Source organism: Quercus robur, chromosome 3 (genome assembly GCF_932294415.1).
Source record: "Quercus robur chromosome 3, dhQueRobu3.1, whole genome shotgun sequence".
Classification (NCBI taxonomy): domain Eukaryota; kingdom Viridiplantae; phylum Streptophyta; class Magnoliopsida; order Fagales; family Fagaceae; genus Quercus; species Quercus robur.
Window position 1 is genome coordinate 46,028,048 of NC_065536.1, and position 22,773 is coordinate 46,050,820.

The 22,773-nt window shown below is 33.3% G+C and overlaps 1 protein-coding gene across 3 annotated transcripts; it reads right to left on the reverse strand.

Annotated features, from left to right (window-relative positions):
- Window positions 1–8,268: 8,268 nt before the first annotated feature.
- Window positions 8,269–22,477, reverse strand: LOC126718081 (coiled-coil domain-containing protein SCD2). 3 transcript variants are annotated; one of them, XM_050420149.1, is made up of 17 exons: window positions 21,900–22,477; window positions 21,181–21,359; window positions 19,853–19,928; window positions 19,690–19,731; window positions 19,523–19,585; window positions 18,625–18,674; window positions 18,514–18,541; window positions 15,484–15,558; window positions 15,260–15,370; window positions 15,123–15,183; window positions 14,465–14,569; window positions 14,223–14,338; window positions 13,955–14,024; window positions 10,023–10,064; window positions 9,395–9,435; window positions 8,711–8,837; window positions 8,269–8,629 (listed from the first exon to the last, which is right to left on the reverse strand). In XM_050420149.1, the coding sequence occupies exons 1-17, from the start codon at window positions 22,281–22,283 to the stop codon at window positions 8,511–8,513; spliced, it is 1,689 nt and encodes a 562-aa protein (XP_050276106.1). In that variant the 5' UTR covers window positions 22,284–22,477; the 3' UTR covers window positions 8,269–8,510. The 3 variants fall into 3 exon arrangements, with proteins under 3 accessions (XP_050276106.1, XP_050276105.1, XP_050276104.1); XM_050420148.1 differs by having other exon boundaries at window positions 14,223–14,341; XM_050420147.1 differs by having other exon boundaries at window positions 14,453–14,569.
- Between the last annotated feature and the right edge of the window lie 296 nt (window positions 22,478–22,773).

Here is a 22,773-nt window from a genome sequence, read left to right on the forward strand (position 1 = left end):
AGACAGGCAGACCTAATTTTAACTGCAGGTACAGTAACAATGAAAATGGCTCCTTCTTTAGTGAGATTATATGAACAAATGCCTGAACCAAAATATGTTATTGCTATGGGAGCATGTACAATTACAGGGGGTATGTTCAGTACCGATTCTTATACTACTGTTCGGGGGGTCAATAAGCTAATTCCTATAGATGTCTATTTGCCAGGTTGTCCACCTAAACCGGAGGCAGTTATAGATGCTATAACAAAACTTCGTAAAAAACTATCTCGAGAAATCTATGAAGATCAATTAGGTCTCAACAAGGGAGTCGGTGTTTTACTATCAACCACAAGTTTTATATTGGACGAAGTACTCATACTGGAAATTATGATCGAGGATTACTCGATCAACCACCATCTACATCGACTTCGGAGATCCCTCTTGAAATATTTTTCAAATACAACAAGAGTTCAGTATCTTCCCCCGAATTAGTGAATTAGGCAGGATTTTTTTTTTTTCACATTTTTTTACATAATAACAAACAATAATTTTCATAAATTTCATCGTAAATGTGAAATACTTAACTTATAGAGACAAATAAAAGTTTTATACAAATCAAAATGTGGGAGAGATAAAAAAGATGCAAGGTCGTTTGTCTGCTTGGCTAGCCAAACATGGGTTGGTTCATAGATCTTTGGGCTTCAACTACCAAGGAATAGAGACTTTACAAATAAAGCCTGGGGATTGGCATTCCATTGCTGTCATTTTATATGTATATGGTTACAATTATTTACGTTCCCAATGTGCCTATGATGTAGCACCGGGTGGACTGTTAGCTAGTGTGTATCATCTTACGAGAATAGCTTATGGTATAGATCAACCAGAAAAGGTATGTATAAAAGTATTTGCCCCAAGGTGGAATCCTAGAATTCCGTCTATTTTCTGGGTTTGGAAAAGTGTGGATTTTCAAGAAAGGGAATCTTATGATATGTTGGGAATCTTTTATGATAATCATCCACGTTTGAAACGTATCTTAATGCCCGAAAGTTGGATAGGATGGCCCTTACGTAAGGATTATATTGCCTCGAATTTTTATGAAATACAAGATGCTCATTAAATATAAATAATAAAATAAGAAACTAATTTTCACTTCTACAACTCCAGGTATTCAAATAATGTTTGTACGTTCTCTTATAGACCAAAGAGCGTAATGGAAGTCTCATTCGCATTCTATTCTAAATGGGCTAAATAAAACGAAATCAAATATAAATCAAATACAAATAAATAATACAAAATAAATAGAATAAAAAAAATTGTTTCTATTTTTATATATTATATATTTATTTATTTGAATAGAAACAATAAAAAATAGAAATAAAAAGGATAAAAAAAAAAAAAACAAGACAATTAAACAAATACAATTAGTATTAGGATGACCTAAAAGAGTTTCGCATCATGAACTATGTACCACGCACAAAACTTAAATGAGTTCGACAAAGTCACATAGGAGGAAATGAAGAAATAGAATATGAAAAGAAAAGACAACGAAATGAGAGGAGGGCTTGGATTTTATTTGTACTGTATCTGAAATGAATCTTGATTATTCCCACCTTTCAACTCCGCGAGACTATACCTTTGAGTCTTTCAACCAATTAATTTAACCTTTCTATTTTAATATGTATGAAGTATTAAATATCTAAAGTATTAACATTGTTTTTGAATGGTAAGAGACACCGTATAAAAATCTATCCATGTGTATTTATTTAAATTAGTAACATAAATTATCTAAAAAATCATATGAAAAAGTTTCTTCCAAACCAATTTGGAAGTAAAAACTTTTTGCTTTTGTCAATGGGTGAGATGGGTTTGACACATTTGATCTTTTATACTTGTTTTATTTTCCAATAAATTCTTTTTTCAGTCAAAATAAAAAGATTTTCAAGTATGCACCATCTTATTAGTGACAAATTTGGTAGGGTGGTTAGCAAATGCTGTTCCATGGTAAGCAAATCACATTTATGAACAATCTTAAAGTTTGTTTTGATTCGTTTGACCTGTCTATTTAGGCCTTTAATTTTGTCTGACTTCTGAAGATGCCTTTTCCTCAGACACAAGCCAACACACTCACGAGTCTCTCTTATCCCTGGCACTGCACTGGTGTGAATGAGCAATAGCCATTTGGGTCCATAGTCGTCCCTACCAAATGGGCCATGAAACCAGAGAGTATTGCTTCCCAGCCTAGCTAGGAGAAGTGGACTAATGGCAGAAGGCATTTTTGAGAGAAAGCTCATCTTTATTCTCCACACTTTATTACCTACCATGATCTTAATTGCACGTACAAATAATTTTCACAAATTAGTTACCAGGCATTCTAAATTGATTGCGTAAATTTGGGGATTAGAGGATCATATGGGAAGCATCTTGATTGCAGCTATGCTTGTTTATTATGGGCGGCCTCCACGCTTGTAACTAGGGGCCAATTAGAGAATCATATGGGAAGTTTCAGGACTACTTAAATTTTTTCCTGTAACTAGACCCGACAAACATGTCAAGTTGGATGGTTTGGATTTGATATTCAGGTACGGAGTAAATCAAATACATTTAGAAACTATTAGAATAAAAAGAGTTGTTATTCCAAATACTTGGGACTTAAGCCCGATCCCTTGCCCCCCACCCCACAATAAATTGTACCTATGTAGTGACCATTACGTCAAGAATGTGCAATGGTGTTGTTTCAAAAACTCTTAGTTGGTCTTTGATAGCACCAGGTAAATTCGGGTAAAAAAAAAATTAATTAACATACGTACTTTCTAACAATTTTTGTGTATATTTCTCTCAATAAAAATAAAGATTAAAGAAAACTCTCAAAAGACAAATGTTCAATAATATGCATTCCTAAGTTTATATTTCGATAACTAATTCTATTAGTCAATTAGTCCAAAAAAATTACAAAAATATGAAAAGAAAACGCCTATTTTTCATGTTATACTTGAAACATAAAATAAAGTTAAATCACCAATAAAAACAAATTGTGCATTTGAATTATTTTTTTACTAAAATTTTATTTGTTATGTACAAATTTTTAAACATACATTATGAAGAAGACCTTAGCATTTACATTTGAGGTGGCAAAACCACTCAAAAGCTATTTTAGCACCTCAAACCATAAAAATTATGTTACATGAGAATTACTATATCTAAAATTTTTTAGCATTCAACTATAGTGAACTCTTATTTATATAAGAGTTTACTATAGCAACTGTTTTTTTTTTTAAATAATTTTTTATTCTCTCTCTTTGGGTTTTGATATATTCCCTCCATCCCAATTTGTTTCTCTTGTTTGAAAAGTCAAATTTTTTAAGGAAACATTATTTCTTATCTTGTCTGCCTTATAAAGATGTATAAGTTTACAAAATTGCCCTTAAATAAATTTATCAACTTTTTTTTAAAGAGTTATTCTTAATGAGACAACTAAAAAGGTGCCCCAATTAGATTAATTTTTTTAAATATTTGTTAGTTTTCTTTTCAAATAGTTTTGAAAATAAAGTAGGAGTATAATAAGAATATTAGTAAATTAATGACTTTTATTTTTAGAAACAGGATAATATTTTGAAACATCCTAAAATTGAATAGAGGATAAACAAACTGAGACAGAGAAAGTAATTTTCAGTGGGTTTTGATGATCCAAATTGGTTCATGGGTCTTAAATTTTAAATTTGATGATATCAATAGATGCAGTGAATGAAATTCGACTTAAATAGAATTGTTATTCATATTACCTATACCTTTTTTTTCCTCACAAATTTAGGTGGATTAATAGGTTTGAATCTAATTTTATGAAGACTATTTGTAACCGTGTGACTTTTTTGATTGATTTTGTTCCGAATTGTAAAAATATGATATGATAGATCCCAATTCCCCAACCCCACCCAAAAAGAAAAAAAAGATTGACATTAACAAGAGTCCTTCACTCAAGTTCCACTAATTCCTTTGTCGCCACACCAGGCATAATGAGCAAGTTGAATTATTTAGGAAAATTTTGTTGTATTTGAGCCATTATTCCTTGCTTGATTCTGGATCTCTTATCAAATTCAACTCCTTTTTGCAATCTTTAGAATTCTTTCTTTACAAAGGTGCACTTTTTGGATGGCTGAGCCACTCAACTGATAAAACAATGGATAATTCTATGAATCAAATCAAGTAAAGAGCATTTCCGTCCAACCATTGGTATATTTACTAACCTAACATACAATTGAAGATAATTGATTGTGCGTGTGCTGATTAGCAACCTAAAAAAACAGAAAATGAAAAAATAGATGACGTTTGTGCCTCCCTCACACAGTTATGAGATTTACCTTTTTCTTTTCTTTTCATTCACAAAAGTCTGACACAAAGGACAAAATATCCCGTTATTCTATGGTTTGGTATCGATAAATAGGAGAAGTAATAAGTTCTGATTACATAAAGCTCCTAGCCAACAAGCTAAGCTAAATAAGGATTGTACCCATGAATATTTAGTTGGACTGTCACTCATTCCTTTACGAGTGGTTTTTTTATTAGGTAAATTTTTCACCTCATTCCATGACAAGTTTAAAGGTGAAAGGAATATAATCATTTTAGGTCATCTAAATGATACTCTTCTAAAATATTTATATAAATGATATTTTGCTTCTTCTTTTTTAAATTTATTATAGGCAAATAAGAAGAAAAGTGGAGTTGAAATAAAAATTATAAACATAAAACACTATAAAATATATTATTATTACTGTACTATCACTTAAATCGTAAAAAATATTTTATTTTAAGATTCTAAATGTAACATATAAGTTGATGCTTTCGAATACTATTAAGTAAGAGAATACTTTATTTTTTTAAATGATTTCTACTCATATGTGCATATCTTAATGGGAGTTTCATTTCATCCATAATTTGAGTATGAGTCTCATATTAAACTTGAACTTTTCTCTCACATTTATAAAAACATAAAGGAGATTTACAAACTTTTTAAGTGTATCATTTTGATGATATAGGTTGTTTAATTTACCTTTTCATTTTTCTATATTATTCGTGAGATTCCCGTAGCCTTTTTCTCCAAATTTTAACTAGATAACGTACAATTAACTTCTTGTTTTTGTTGTACCGAAGCAAAATACCCGTTTGTGGCATGTGAGTTACTTTTGAGTTTTGAGTAGAAAAATAAAAAGAATGAAATGGGAGTTGGCCTAGCTAGTTGGGAAATGTGCTAGAATGGGAAAGGAGCATGGAGCTCTAGTAAATCCCTTGTGGATTCTTGAGATGGAAGCAAAGGTTCACTTTTATCCTTTTCCGATTTTTTATTCCTTTTATATGAAATGCCCTTTTGATGATGCAATTTGTGTTCTTAGAAAGGAAAAGCTAGCTAACTTTTTAAATTAATAATACTTTTCATTCCTATATTTATTTGGCCTAGAATGCATGTTTGAACATCACAATTGCGCTTCAATCCTTGTATTAACAGCTTTGATTGCCTGACTAAAAAACTGGGAGTATGGTCTCGTATGAATTCAATGTGTCTCCTCTCGAAGAAACAAAAAATGAAAGAAAATTCATGTTGGTATGATTGAGCCTCTTTTTCTTCTAGCAAAATTTGTGTAAATTATGATTTCATCTCTATGATAGTAATGTTTCTGGTCCATCATTTTATTTATTAAAACAAAGTTTGGGAACTTTGGTAAACTCAAAGAAACCTGACAATAAAAAATAAAAAAAAATGAATACATTATTTACTAGAAGATGGCCGAAATTAACTAGGAAGATAATTATGAGATTGACTGAGGGAGAAAGAACCGTATTTGCATGATGTAATCAATGGACTTTCACCATTAGAGAGAGTGCATGTTTGGGACACTTTAAATGGTGAAGAAAGATAACAAAGATTGGAAATTGTAAGATAATAGACAAAACATAAAAGTAATTAATTGAAATTTGGAAGCTGCTAAAAAAGTACTTCTCTCTCTCTCTCTCTCTCTCGGAGTTAATGATGGGGTCAATAGGGGAATGATTTCCAAATGCGCATGTTGGAGAAGAGAGACATTTTAATTCGTGGGTGGCAAGACATTCATATTCATATATTATGTGACACATTTCTTAGTTTTACCAAAATAGACCAACCATTTTGCAGAGACAAAAGGCAAAAGCTACCACAAACACGCCCCCACCCAGCATTTTCATATTCGAATTAAACCCACTCCACCCACAAATACAATTACCACATTGCTTTTTGCCTTTCTGGTGGCCCATCTCAGCTAACTTCCATACGAACCTTCACAACTGGAAACAAATAAAAAGATAAGTATATTTTTGAAAAGATGCACTAAAAAATACATAATCAGATTTCATCATTTCAACGTAATAATGATGGAAAAAAAATATATAATTAGTGTAAGTTTATCTCTTTAATTTTTTTTTTTTGGGGGCATCCTTTCACATTAAGTGGAAGAAGAATTAATCTAATCATCTAATGTAAACAAGTGAGTGTATTTGGTTAGTGACATGTAGGACCCCATGCCACTAAACAGAGAAAGTCAGAGAAACTGTTAACTGTTAGATAAGCGGATTAGGTCAAAATAACCTTTAGAATTTGTGTGTCTTTCTCTTCTTTCCCCATGCGCACCTTTTCACCAAAAGAATGCTTTTTTTTTTCATTTTTTCTTTGGCTATGCTCTTTGTCCCCGTGTTTATCAACGTGACAGTGTGCCATTATTTTTATATTGAAGTGCACATGCCCATGAGGCACACAAGATTAGAACCAAGCAAACCTTAGCCATATATATATACTTTATGATGGTAAGGTTATGGGTGTAACATTTTTTTTTAATTTTAGTTTTGAGAGTATATGAACACAAACAAAACCTGCAGCGCGTGCTAAGTGGCATAGAGACTGAGGTAGCCCTGATTGAAAGAGACTTCATAGAGAGATGGACCTTCAAAAGATAAAAGTCTATTCAATAATGATTCCCCGATCTTCTAATGTCCAATTTACAACGTTCCATCGGAGAGGTGACAAAACGAATTTTCAGAAGAAAAAATTATTATTATGCTTTTTTTTTCTCTCTGTCTAAAGCCGTTATATCTGTACGAGATTTATGTGTCTTTATCTGCTTATATTGGCTCTTGGATAAGGGAAAGGGCTCGAGAAAAAGAAAACAAAAAATAGAGGAAAAAAACAAAAAAGATTTGTAGACTTAGGTAGTCTCTCAATCAAAAATAAAATCAATCAAGATTTTTTAGCATATTAGGTTGAAACATATCTGGCTAACAAACAAACCAAGGACTTCCTTCCTGAGTTATGACTAACGACCATTGTAATAAATAATAAGAACTTTTAGTTTTAAGTATGCAATCACTTTCTCAAAATGGTCCTTGGTTCTTGGGTCACCTTATTTATTAAATTTTCTTTGAGAAGGCAAGTACGTAGCTAGTTCCTTTCAAAAAAAAAGTAGGTAACTAGTTCTATATGGTCCTCTTATCTCAAAAAAAAAAAAAAAAAGTTCCATGCGTTCACTGTACACATGTTCTATATGGTCCTCTTATTCACAATGAGCACACCGTACACACGTTCCTCCCCAAAAAAAGGTACAGTGTACACAAACCAGACCTGGCCTACCCCACCAGCCCATACCAATAACATTGGTAGCCACTCATTATTTTTTTGTGGAATACAAATTGTGGATATTTCCTGGGTCATTATTGGACCCTATCACGCCAGCCCATATTATGTCTAATTGGACGCAGCCATCAGGCCAGTAAAGGCCGAATTTTTTTAGTTTTGATCATAATTAATCCATCAATAGGCATGATGAGAGTTGGTCGGAGACTCATTATATGATTCATATCCACATTCACAACAGAATGGAGCCCAAATCACGCCCTTGCTTAGCTGCTCTAAAAAAAAATTTATATTGAAAAAAATAGAATACATGAATAAAGGGAAAAGAACTACCATTTCTCTTTGATTTATGGATTGATATTTGCTTTTAAATAATGACACCTAATAATTAATATTTTGTTTTGTTTCTACGATCAATATGAATTTATTAGGACACCAACTCTAAAATGAAATTAACGTAAACGGATATATGAGATTGATATCAATTATCCCATGAATACAGCTTTATCAATTAAGGGCTCCACTGACCTCATGAATAGACTAAATCATACGTTCATAAAAAAAAATATATATATATATATATATTTATATATATATAAATATATAAATAAAAAAAAGAATAGACTAAATCATACAGCTAATTACAAAATTTATAGTTTTAAATTATGTACCCCAAATAGGTCAATAGAGATACGTGTAATGAACTTTACATCACAGTAACACAAATGGAAAACCCAGTTGGTTTCCCACATCACACATAAACAAAAATGCTCCAAAACTAAAAGAAAATCTAACAAAAATGAATTACAGGAAAATAGAAACAAACAAAAAAGGAGTGCAAACATCTCAAGCCAGTGGTGGTTTGTCAAGCAGTACTCTTCATTTATGCAGCAGCTTTCCGTGAAATCAAATTGGAAGGATCCTGGTCAATTTCTTTCCGAGATGCTTCCCATAGTCGATGCTCAATCCCCAATTTCCTGAGCTCCATCAAACCTTGGTCAACTGAAACAAAACATTTAGATAAGCAATACTTCATAAGCAACAGCTGAACATAAAACTCTAAATTAATGAAGTAGAAATTACCATCAACAGCATCATGTGAAGTTGGCGAGTGCCCACTGCGGCTAATCCAAAACTGAAGACGTTCTTTTGCGATGCTCTCTTCTATACCATGAGCTTTGGCTCTTCTCCAAAAATATGTAAGCCATGCCTGTGCAAGTTGAAAACAGAAAATATCAGATTCAGTGTCTCTAATACATATGATTGATTTGAGATATCTGTCAACTACTAGGCATGAAGATCAACATACAGAAACCATTTAAATCCTTACACACTGGCTGACTGATCTAAAGTACCATATAAAGGTGGGTAAAAAGCAGAGAAGAATTTAAAGAACAGCAAGAGGAAACCCCAAAGTTGCAAGCAACATAACCTCCTCCAACCTGTTCCACAACTAGCATTATAAAAGGACCGGAAGCTTATCTGAGTGCATCAGTAGGAAATGATGACATTGAGTTGAATTTTTTACTAGAGACTATGATTCTACCAGCAGTTAACCAAAGGCTAATAAGAAAGCCCAGATAGTTCCTAGTGTTGACCAAAAGACTAGGATAGGAATAGATATGTATATATCATCACACAACAAGAATGGGATACATGATCAAGGAATAACAGGGAAGAAACAAAAAAATTGAGAAAGAACATGGAAGAAAAAAAAATAATAATAATAATAATAATAAATAAAAAACAACAACAACAACAACATACCTCCTTGAAAAGAACATCTTCAGACTCCTCAGCGCTTAGTTCTGCAAGAGAAAATTGATCAAGAGAAAATTTATGTCAATATCATGCGCTCATCATAACAAAGAATTCGTAATGATAGAAAGCATCAAAAACTAACATATCTTCACAAGTTTCTTCCCCATGGGTAAGGGATGGTTTCAAATTAAATCTCTCATATCTTCACAAGTTTCAAATTAAACCCGACTCTTAAAAAACTGTTTCAATTCAAACCATACACCCATTTAGACTAACACTGTTAACAGAATGTTCAAACAAGTGTTTATTATATGTGGACATTATTTCACTCCAAGCAACACACGTCATTTTGTCTAAAAGCATTTTCCATTAACGCCATTATGCAAAATGGATTTATCGTTTGAATTGAAACGTTCTTGAAAGTGCAGGGCTTAATTTGAAACTTCTGAAAGTATGAGGTTTAATTTGAAACCACCTCTAAATTATAGAGTTTGATAATGTAATTTACCAAAAATATTTTGAATAAGTGCTATGTCCACCATCTTAAATTGGTGCGGTGGTAGTTTTTCTCAATTCAAGCACATAGTAACAAATTCTGAAGCAAAATACAAAGGAAAACCAAAATATGACTTACCGAATGCCTCCATAAACTTCGGATCACTTGGTGATTTAAGATCTGAAAACATGAGGGGTATATATCAGTAAACTGAGATTTCACTAAGAAAAATGTGGCTCATGGAATCATGACAAGCTAACTGAAATGAAGAGCGCTTCTAGGGTGTAATGCAATCATCACATACCTCTGAAAATACCAGAGGAAAAAATTACAAAAAGACAAAAAATAAGAGCCCCATGCTTTATGGTAAGAAGTTGAACTAATTCATATAGAGAAGGTGAAAGTAGCACTAGCACCAATAAGAAACAAGAAAAGCAAATCATGTGGAGATGGTTCTCCCACATGCAATTCTAACCAGTAACGTACCAACAGAGATAAAGGTTGAAAATGCTGCTCAGATATGCAGGAGATCAGTTACAACATCAGTTGAGGTAGGAAGAAAAGATAATTTGGAATAAGATTTGTTAAAAAATTTAGCATTGATGCATACCATGTTGAACATGCTAGAGTATGTGGAAGAGGAAGCATAGAATAGTGAACACAAGAACATGAGAGTTACGTGATTCAGCTTTATTAGGCTATGTCCACAGAGAAAATATATAGTAGACTAAACCCTAGACTTCTAGTACAAGTAGGAGACTTGTCTTGCACACAAAGTAGGTGTGGGCTTGGGCTTATACTATGGGCTAATATGTCTAATATATCTCTAAAGAGATTTAGAAGAAACCATGTCCCCAGCAATCAGATAGTGGAACTAGTAAACCATAAAGTCCCAAAAGAGGACAAGCAACCAGAAAAATAATTTAGACCATAACCCTATAATGGTAACCATATTATCCATATTGACTCAACATTGTACACAGCATCATCCTAACTATGTTCTATTGTTTAAAATGGTAACTGAAAAGAACTATAATAATGCACAATAATGTTAGTATGTTTAAGTCATAGGCTATAATGTAAAGCGTTTTTGTACTAGTACCCAGGTATCTGAATAATTTACACATAGCTCCTATATTCTTGTACCATGGACCTATCCAACCTTTATTAACAAATTTTGAACCATCCATGTGCTCTTCAAATCTCAACTCTATTATCAAAAATCATTATTCAATGACTATAAGTCCCAAATATTTCTCATCTGCACAGGCTGCCAAGACAAGAAAGAGTGAAGACAGGACAAACCAGAACAATTGAATAATAAAATCAAAAGATATGAAAATAAAGGATAAGAACCTAGGAGTCAATACCATGCAAAGATAAACCACTAGGAGCTAGCACCTAGGGTTGGCTGGAGTCAGCACAAGATCAAAAACCAAAAGCAACTTTCATTCACCAAAATCCTCTCCAAAAGGAGTACAATAGTTTTGCTTAATAGGAAAACTAAGCCCTAATTCTAATTGGGGTAGGAAACCTAATCGTCTTATTACATAATAGCCCTGCTTCCAAATATTAAAATACTGCACGTTTGGTACACTGTATTACATGGGAATAGGAATAAGTATTACAAGGAATACATTAAGTCGGAATGTAATAAGTATTACTATTCATTAGTTTGGTGAACATTTAGGAATAGAATTGTGAATATGCATCCACAATTTAGTAAAGTATAAAAAGAAAGTGTAATTAAATCATTTTTAAGTCAAATTTCCTAAAATACACTTATTTTAGAGTGTTCAAAATAGAGCTCATAATTAACAAGGAAAATTTATTTTCTTTCCTTTTGAAGATGTGGCAACTAATGGCTTTTTAGGAAATTTTAAAAAAAAGTTATTACATATGGTGAAGGAATAGATATTCAGTATTTTTTATAAGGAATAGTTATTTCTCATTTTGAAGAATAGCTATTCATAAAGAATAACTATTCATTATAATAAAAACATAACCAAACAACCGAATAGTTACGCCATAGGAATATTTATTACATTACAGTGTCTATTACAATCTATCAAACGTGCCCTAATAGACTAATAAACTACTAGGACCTAATAAATAAAAGGCGAAAATACCACTTTGGTCTCTATATTTGATAGCAATCAATTTCGTCCATGTTATTTTCAACTTACAATCAATTTGGTCCCTACTGTTAAATACTAACGGAAAATGCCTACATGGCAAACGGTGTGTACTGTTGGCACACTTCGTGCCTACATGGCTTATAAAATAATATTAAAAAATTTCAATCAACATGAAAAACTTGCCGCATCAACATTTATATTAAATTACGATTTTTTAAGGAAAAAAATAATAAATGAAATTAATAAAAAAATCTATAAGAATCACACTTCTTTTCTTTTCTTGGCAATGAAACACAATACAAACATTGAAAAAAATCTCAATATAACTATTCAGCGGTGGGTTTATTTTTCAATTGAAATGGTTGGATTTGATTTTTATTCAAATCCAGTCTTCTCTCTCTTGGAAATACAAAAAACCAAACTAAAAGAAAAGAACCCAAAAGCAGGTCCCAAAACTTAAATCGTATTGACCATAAATCAAGTAAATGTGCAGATCAGAAATAGCCAAAAAAATAATAATAATAACTCACTCCTCTGTGCTATATAATCATGAGTACTAAGTTCAACAGAAATTCTCACAGTGACCAGCGATTTGGGCTAGTTAGGGCCGAATTTTTTTATTTTCATTTTCTCACAATTTCTCGGAAACCAAACGGTGGGTAAGCTTCAACCACCTGTCCCTCTACCTTGCCGCCGCTGCAACCTAACCACTGTAGAGACCAAAACCTCTGTCGTAATGCAGCCCCATTCACCACCGATCAGCCATCGCATGACCCCAACACCCAACAAGAACTGCAGAAGTCGTTGCTATTGAGGAGTCACATCAGGTCGACAGAGATGTGCTGCTGTTGGGGTTGGAGTCCATGGCCACTGCTAGTACAGTATACTGTTAGGGTTGGTGAAGGCAAAAGAGATCAGTTTCATGTTGGTGATGTTTTGTATTAAGTTTCAACTTTCAATACACAGATTTGGACGTGGTTTTGTTTTTCTAAGTTTTTGTGGTTTTACAAGAAGGGTGTATTGTGTTTGGTTACCCGGAAAATGGAAGAAAGAAAATGAATTAGAGAGTGATTGTTTTTGTTTGTGTTTTAAATGAGGAATTAATTTTATCTTTGTTTTTTTTCTAATGTTTATTTTTTAATGCTAATGTAGCAATTCTTTTATGCTAATTAATATTATTTTATAAGCCACATAGGATTGAATTGTGCCAATAGTGCACACCATTTGCCACGTTGGCATTTTCCGTTTGTGAGTTAATGGTAAAGACCAAATTAACTACAAGTTGAAAATAACAAGAACCAAATTGACTACTACAAAAATGTAGAGACCAAATTGACTATGACCCCAAAATGTAGGGAACAAAATAGTGTTTTCGCCAAAATAAAAATAAAACTTGCAAAAAGTAAATACTACTAAATCAATATAAAAATCTCCTTGCATCTCCCGCATCAAGTGACTTTGTCAACCATGACAGAAGTTGCTGCATTCCAAGCAAAATATTATGGGCTCAACCCAACAATGAAAATATATGATTATGAACTAGCAGACAAGAAGAAAATTGACAGGAACTCAAATGCCTATAGTACCCAACAAATTTGTCAGTGCCCTCTCCAATCTCCATAATATGGTATATACATAACTGGTGGATTAAAAGTTCAAACTGAAGCAAAAGTACAAAACAAAGATAAGTAAAGTAGATGATGTGAAATATCAAAACATAGCTGTCACGTACAACTAGATATATTTAAGCTTAACCCTCTAATGCCTACATATATGTAGATGTAGCCCATTGTCACCCAAAACAGGAAATCAAAGACCATATCAAAGAAAAAAACAATAAGGACAGACAAAAGTATTGAACAGAGAAATCTACCAAATAGAGCAGGAATCAGAAGGGAATTAAACAAAGCATGTCAGTTATATAAAGCACACCTGAAATAGATAGTCGAGCAGAATTTGGACGGCGCTGTTGGGCCAGTGAGAGCACAATGGCCTCCTCAACCTTGAAAATGGTAAACATTAAATATGTTAGTTTGTATGGCTGCAGTTAAACAAGAAAGCAAAACCAAAGCATGTAGACTCAGCGACTATTCAAGAAGGCTAATGCTGACCAGATGTGGTGCTTTAATTGGAGAATTTAAGCAAATAATAAAGAAAAATATAAAAACACAACACTCTGAGCAATTAATTAGAAGAGAACCTTCAAGGAAGCAAGCTCTTTCAACCCCATTTCAACTGAAAGCATACTCTCAATATTTCCTTCTCCCGTTAAATCATAGTCTTGAACTTTGCTCCTGTTCTCAGGATCATCATCACCTGCTAAACAGTGATACAATCGTAAAAAGATGACATTGCTGCCAGCAAAATGAAAAGAAAAAAAAAAAAAAAGGAAAAACATATCAACTGCAAGCTCCAATAAGGATTACTAGCCTTTTTCCCAACCTTCTTCCTTGGCCTTTTGTCCTGCAGAAAGGACAACCTCAAATGGAAGAGGTGCTAAGGATGACCAGTGTTCGTACTTCGACATTGCGATATCTGCACAGATACCTACAGATAAAGAAAGATGTTACGTAAGATAGGGAGTGAGATGTGATGATGAACTGCATAATCATCCACCTGTTCAAACAAAAAAGATAATGAAGTATGCATACATCCGAAAATAAAGGTACTCAAAACCAAGCAAAACTAAAATGAAGATTTTACCTTGAGGGGGGGTGGAGGGGAGAGAGAGATAAAACATCAGCATGGAACACTAGAGAGTGGACTTCCTTTTATTTTTTGATGAATGAGAGTGAACATGTTATGGAAGGCCAAATAATAGGCTTGAATAATTCAGAGTTCACAATAGATCATAGATCATAATAGAAGTGGGGGTAGGGTAAAAGAAAAAACGGCTTCTGGAATTTGTAGAGTCTTTACAAACTTTTATTCAACATTCTAAACTTGCCCACATTACTGTGTGTTGTCTAATTAAGTCATAGAGCAAAGAGTAGACAAGTAACCAGAGAATTCTTTCTCTTCATAATGAATGAAGACAAAGCATTCTCTTCATACCAGAGAATTCTTTCTCTTCATAATGAATGAAGACAATGCATACTACCATATTTTGCAGCTAAGCCCCAGTAACGAGCAAGCCAACACCTTTTCAGCACAACTTCTTCCTGAAACATGGAAAAGCTAGATAATTAGTCTCCAAATTACTATTATGATTCTCCTTACAATGATGCAAGTAAATACCATCTCTTTCTGAGTTAGTATCATTCTTTGAGTCATTGATCGAAGAGCTTTTACGTCAGATTCAGCTCCATGAAGCTGTTGCATGACATCTGCTGCCTCATCTTTTGCATTCTGATTCAGGCAAGAAATAAAACATAAACTGAAATATTTAGCAGTAGGAGCAGCAGAAAACTCCTCAGAAACTTTAAATAAAGTACATAGAAAAGGTGTGCTATCATACTTACCGCAACTTTAGATCGAAGGGAATCAATTTCCTTATCTTCTCCACCCTTAGATCTTTTTGCATCTTTAAGTGCAGCCTGTCAAACAAAGAGGGTTTCATCAGAGGGAGTTTTCTTTAAGGGGTAAAACATTTTAACCACTATCTGATGAAATAAGACTCCATTTTGCTCACAGTCCAATACTCCTGAGATAGGAAGTTCTACTGGCACAAGGCCACTGAAGAAGTCTAACTTGATACAGCTCAACTCAAGGTAGAAGAGCATTGCTGAAGTAGAAAGTCATACAGTTCTGACATAGGACATTGTACAGGGTTATTGGATCAATTTTCTTATTATTTATGTAATTTTCAGAATTTTATTGTGTAGGGTTTTATTTGCTTGTTTTAGTATTTTTGGGAGTATTCTAGTAAAAATGAGCCCTTTATAGTAGGACATCGATCAGGATCTCTATAGGAAAATTCTTGTTTAGAAATTAAGTTTTCTAGAGCCATTAAATTGAGCCGTAAGTTGTAAACTCATTTATATAAGTTCACTATCAAAAAATTTCAGCCTTTTGTTCTCTATTTTTCTGGTGGATCCTAGATCTCTGCCTTGTGTATTCAAGATGTTCAGGGTTTAGTCATGTACTAACCCTTCCCAAGCCATCACACAGCCTCAAATGGTATCAGAGCGTTGATTAGCCTGATCTGGTGACCAAACCACTAAGTTACTGATAGCTTGTAGACAATGATCAAGGGGTGTAGGCCATCTAGACTACAATGAGAGTTCAGATGACGGCATTAAAATATGATGAACAAAGTTCTCTAGTTGATCCAAGTATTCATGACAATAGGAATTGTGAAAGTGATAGGAGAAATCATAGCGAAGATTTAGCTTACAGTCAGCCAATTCATAGACGTGTTCCTAGATACAACAAAATTCAATTCTTTGATGAAATAATGTGGGAATCCATCATTTTTTTTTTTTTTTTTTTTTTTGGGGGGGGGGGGGGGGGGGGGGGGGGTGTGGTGCGGGAGGCTTATTTTGATTATTGGAAGATCCAGGATGAAAAAACAAAGTAAGATTTATGTCTAATAAGTTAAGAAGTGATGCGATCAAATATTGGGCCGATATACAAGTGATAAGAGTTTGTCAAGGTAAGCATGAAATTTGTTCTTGGAAAAGAATGAAGAAGATTTTAGTTCATTTCTTTTTCTTTTTTTCCCCATGATTATAAAAAAAAATATTTATTTTTACTACTTATGATTCTAAGTGTCTAAATTTATACATGGGGGGATTAAACGACATGAGCTCTATCTTTCAAATACCAAAGGAAGACACAATATTGAAGTTCGAAGATTTGATTATGCGAAGACAAATATGATTTTGAAGAATATGAACAAGAGGCACAAGTTGAAGAATCGTATGGTAAAGAGAATATCTTTCTTCTTCTTTTTTTTTTTTTTTTTTGATAAGAAAGAGAAGAGAATATCTTTCTTGAAGAATACACAAAGTCAAAGAAGAAAATATGGAGATTTTTTAGAAAAGTAATGAAGATCCTATCATAGAAATATATTATTAACTCGAGGTTATGGAGAAAATTAAGGAACACCAATTCAAAATCAGTTGAGATGGTAAACCCATGACCCACAAGTCAAACAATCCAATTGATTGTGTGAACAACAAAGTACTATAATATATTGATTTCATTGGGGTAGAAATATTTGATTAGATTGTCAATTCTTATTTGGTGAATCTTGTCAATTGCCAAAAAACCAAGAAAAAAATTTCTTAAGTTGTTTTGTTAATTCAATTTATGGATTGAACTAATCGAAATGTTTTTTTTGATAAATAAATTAATCAAAGTATTTGTTCTCTTGATATAGAAGATTCCAAATCTCAAATATTAATTGGATAACAAGTTTTTTCTAAGTAGAAGAATCTGACGTAGAACATCACATGCGGTTATTGGAGGAATTTCTTATTGTATGTAAATTTCAGGTTTTTCTAGTGCATGGTTTTATTTGCTTGCTTTTGAGTATTTTATGAGTATTTTAGAAAAATTTGAGTCCCTATATGGTAGGGTAACATATAAGGATCTGTCAAGGAATATATTTAAACGAAAATTAAGTTTCATGGAGCCTTTGAATCAATATTTTGACATTCATTCTATACATTTCATTTTTTGCTACTAGAACAGAATATTTCACAACCAATATGTACTGGTGTGCCATTTCAATAGTAACGCTATATATGAATAACTTTATAATAAGTTCATAGTTCATGCCATCTCATTAACCAACATAAATTCATAAAAGTTATAGCATTTAAAAAGAAAAGGAAAGCTTAAGAACTACAATATTTCAATTTCACCAAAACTATATTACAAAAGCTTTAGAAATAAAGAGTGGGTATATGTTTTTGAGCTAGGCACCAAACCTTAAGATATTAGGAGGTGGAAGAGCTTACGAAATACCAAGTTTCCAAATGGGACCTATGATTCCGTGAGCTTGTGAGCTATGAGAAAAGATAAATTGGGAGTTGGGCCAAGGAAGCCGATTGTATGAGAGTCTGAGAGAGCGAGAGAATGAATTGGGGATCGGGAAAGTTGATTCAAATTATCAGATAAAGGGAGGAGGGGATTTAACTAAAGTGGTGCATTTTTCTTAAAATATTACAAGAAAACCCCAAACCAATTTCTCCAGAATGTATGTTTTGCTGAAATGTCGAAATTTTGCTGAAATGGCCCGTACAGGCCAGAATTTTGCCCAGAAAAGGAATTTATGGTCATTCCGATTGGAGAAGAGTGGATATCAAAACTTTGCTTTAAATTGGCTCCTACATCGTAAAACGAATTTAATAAGTTCACTATCAATAAATATTTCAATCTTTTGGTCTCTATTTTTCTGGTGGATCCCAAATCTCTACCTTGTGGGTTCAAGGTGTTCCAGGATTTAGTCATGTAGTAACCCTTCCCACGCTATCATGCCAAGTTACTAACATTTATGGTTTACATACTCAAAATAAAGTACATTTTGAAGTTTCCCTAATTACCTCTCTTTGACGCAGTGCAGCTTCCTTTCTGCAGATTAATAATATGGTATGTTACAATCACATTAAGAAGAAAAGAAGAGCACACATGAAGGTTGTTAGAATGAAATCCACCTGCTCAGGAGTTTAGCTTCCAAAGAGACACCTTCTCCAAGAGAAGCAACCTGCAAATTTGGAATCAAGCAACAAGGCTTACAAATTGAATTTGCAATACGTTCGAAAATGTAAAAAAGAGTTGCTATTAAATTACGAATCTCCAAACCCTTAAATCTCTTTTTCTTTCTTTTTAAAAAAAGGTCCAAATCATCCAATGATCTTATGATGGTAAACTGCACTTTGCAAGGCCACTGAGCATGCAGGCAAACTCATATATCTGTACCAATAATCTACCAGTTAATCCCTTTAGAAAATTCACCAATTTCTTCTTTTTCTTTAAAAATATCATCAAAAAGTGTAAATTGAATTAAGATTACAAAATGTTTATTGCATTCTAGGAATGAACCACCGTCATTGGGTTCCATCAAATTGTTTATTGCATTAAAAGTAAATAATAGCTCCTAATGAAGTTAGCTATCAATGGTCATAGAATTTAAGAGAGAAAAAAGAGCTTAAACCTAACATTCTGGGTAAGGTATGAATGGATGGAAAACCTCATTGGATGAATTGTGAGAGTCAACTCCAGGTCCAGCACATAATGCAGAGCTTAATTGACACCTCAAATGCTACCACCATTCTCAATTAACATATTAAATGGCCTCTAAAGGTATAAAATTGCAAAAATTTAACAGTAATATGATAGAAACTCAATAAGCTTATGCATTACATGATGAAATTTGGCCAAGCTCTTCTTATGTTATTATACAAAATTTTGTCAAGCTCTTCAATTACAACATGTTGGAATGCAGAGTAGGGAATCCTCCAACCATGTAACAGCACCCATAAAAGAGAGTCTGCATATTGGGAAGTATACCCTCTGACGTTATGATGTACAGCATGAAAACAAAGCAATTACCTGTTTCTCAAGCTCCTTAACTCTGGCCTCTGCTTCCTTGTGTCTCTCTTCCTCAAGTCTGAGCTGTAAATCAAATTCCATGATATAGTTAACTACTGCCAGGTGAAATAAAATGTATAAATAATGAATTTACTTTGTTGGGAAAGGCCAAGAAGAAAATATTGCACCTTCTCAAGCATACCCTCATTCTCTTCTTGTAGTATATCAAGCTGTGAGGCGAGTAGTTGTTAATTTCAAGAAAACTATGCACCTAAATAAAATACTCACAACACATACTTAGTTTTATGCATAACAAGCACACATGAAACTAAATTGATGTGGTTAACATACTTCATCACGAAGTGTAGAAGCATCACGTTGATCTCCTGAATCTTTTGGTTTAAAATTTCCTGCATCTGATGTGAATCTGTAATTCAAGAAATTAACCATCTTCCACTTATCACAAATCTATATATCTGCATATATATATATATATATATATATATATATATATAAAGCATAGACTTCAACAAAAATAGTCTAATGTTATGTCATGTGGCACATTCCTTAAAATTCTCTTCAATTAGCCTGCCACCTCACCACACTTTGCATTTATGTCAAAGTATTAATTATCTTGGAGGACTAATTTATAATTTATAAAACTGGAAACATTTAACTTTTGGTTGACCTCGTGGTATTTTGACACACAACACAAGCTTTAGAGGTCCCACAATTTTACTTGTCGTTATTCTATTATATATTAATTAATTAATTAATTTAAAATTCTATTCTATATTTAAACCCTCCATTAGAATCCTGCCAATTGATATTTTCTTTAAATTGTAGAATAGTCAGTTCCATTCACAAACACAATCATAATAAATACCTATTAATAATTACCATACTTATCAAACTTTATACTTCAAATAATAATTTTTACAATAATAATGGATACCTATTAATAATTACCATAATTATCAAATTTTATATATAGACTAATAAATGATTATTAATAATTATCTTAATCATCAAATTTCATATTTAGACAAAAAATAAAAGAGAGAACAATCTTATTATGTTAGACATTCCCGTGCATTGCACAAGTTACCGACTAGTTATAGGAAACTTAATGAACAGTTAAAGAATCTAAAACCTACATTAATGCCAGCTAGTATGTACTTTTTTTTCTTTTTGAAGAACCACAAAAACCGAATGTACTTAAATACAAATATGCCTGGATATCTCAAATAAAGCCACTAATGCTAGATGTCAGGGGGATAAATAAAGTTTTCAGCACAGATATGAGGAGATATATTACATGCAAAGCTAAAACTGGCTTCACAAACCAGCCAATAGCTTCTTAAAGTTGTAGGTACTTTCACAAAATAAATAAATCTAATTTATTACATTCTGCTTATATTTTTTATGGCACTTAACCTTTAACACCCTCCATTTTTCAATTACACAAAATAATTATCATGATGATTTGACATAAATGAATCATCAATATAGCAAAACAGGTTTTTGGGTCATTAAGAATAGCATTATTAGAGAGTCCAAAGTTATCCGATCATCCTAAACATTTTATATATTCATAATTTTCAAAGGCAAGACAATATATTTTCTTTTCTTTTTCCCTTTTCTTGCGTATTTGAGTACAATGACGTAAAATCGCCCACCTTTTATTGCTTTGCACAATTGCAGGAGGCTGATCTAGTGGAGGAAGAGAAACAGCGGTCCTCAATGGTGCTTTATTTGGCGGTAACAATGGCGCTGCTGTACGAGCCGAAATTGCCAATGGCCTTCCAGTGGACGTTGAGTGGACTGACGGAGTTTCCTCTACATAGTTCCGAGCCAACTAATTAAATTATGAGAAAAAAAAAACCAATTAGCTCTCTACTATATAGCCCAATCCTCCCCCAAAGAGTTATGCTAGAGATATTACAAATTTTAGCGCATATAATTTTTACAAACTATTGTGTCACCAATCACACAAAAGTAATTCAAATATTAAAATGGCACCAATCACATTCATTTTCATGTTTTTTGCTTCCCAAATATCATTCTCATTGATAGCACACATTCATTCCAAAAATAGCCATAATTAACCCTAACTAATGAGCTTAATAAATTATAAACGCTAAAGCTTAATCGGTTTACTTCAATTTATTAACTAATCAATCAAACAAATCTTCTTCGTTTCCATTGAACACGCTTCTCATTTGCTCAAACATTAGGATAAATTATAATAAAGGAAAACACTATCTGAAAGTAAATTCAAGCTCAATGAAGTAAAAAAGAAGTTTCCATAAAACACAGCACACAACGCAATGCACTACCAAATCTGAAATCTACAGCTCGAACAGAGGTAAATGTAGAATGTAGAGGTGGAAATTACCGACGGTGAAGCGGATCTGTTGGTTCTTACAGTTGGAATGGCCGGCTTGGTGGTGGTGGTTGAGGTGAGGTTGCGAGTGTGAGAGAGAGAAATAGAAGGAGGAGGAGCACTGTAACGGAACCCTAGGCCAGAGTCGTCGTCTTCGTCGTCGTCATCGTCGGCGGTCTGCGAGGCCATGACCTGAGCGAGGCGCTGAGCGGCGGCTTTGGCGGCGAAGTTCTGAGTGCGCTTGACGGTGGAGAAGGCGGTGGCGGAGGCGGATCGAACGTGAGTCGCACGCGACGGAGACATCCCCGGCGAGGCCAGATTGGTGGCGGGGGAAGTGGAAGACTCGCTGCTCCATTGGCGGATGTATAGCGGACTGTCGGTTCGTCTACGCTCCATAACAGTCACTGTGTATATACAATCAGAGAGAGAGAGAGAGTTGAAGATAGAAATGGGGAGTGTTTAGATCCTCGTGTAAATGTTAGTGTAGGAAAGTGAAGTAGTCACTAGTGAGAGAGGAATTGAGTCTTTGTTTGCTCTGACCTCTGTCTAAATGAGGGAGATAGGTAGATAGTAGCGGATATTTTTGGGCGGAGTCGACATTGTATTTGTAATTATTGTACGTGTAATCCAACTGTATTTGTAATTATTGTACGTGTAATCCAATAAATTAGCTTCTTTTTAGTTTCTCTCTCCATATTCCTCCCACCTCTTAATTTGTTTATCCGATTTAAAAAATCAAACTTTTTAAAGAAACATTCTCTATTGTCTTCCTTGTTTTATAAAAATACATAAATTTATGAAACTACCTATAAATAAATTTATTAATTTTTTTTTAAAAAAAGTTATTCTTAGTGAGGCAATTAAAAATGTTTTTTAATTAAATTAA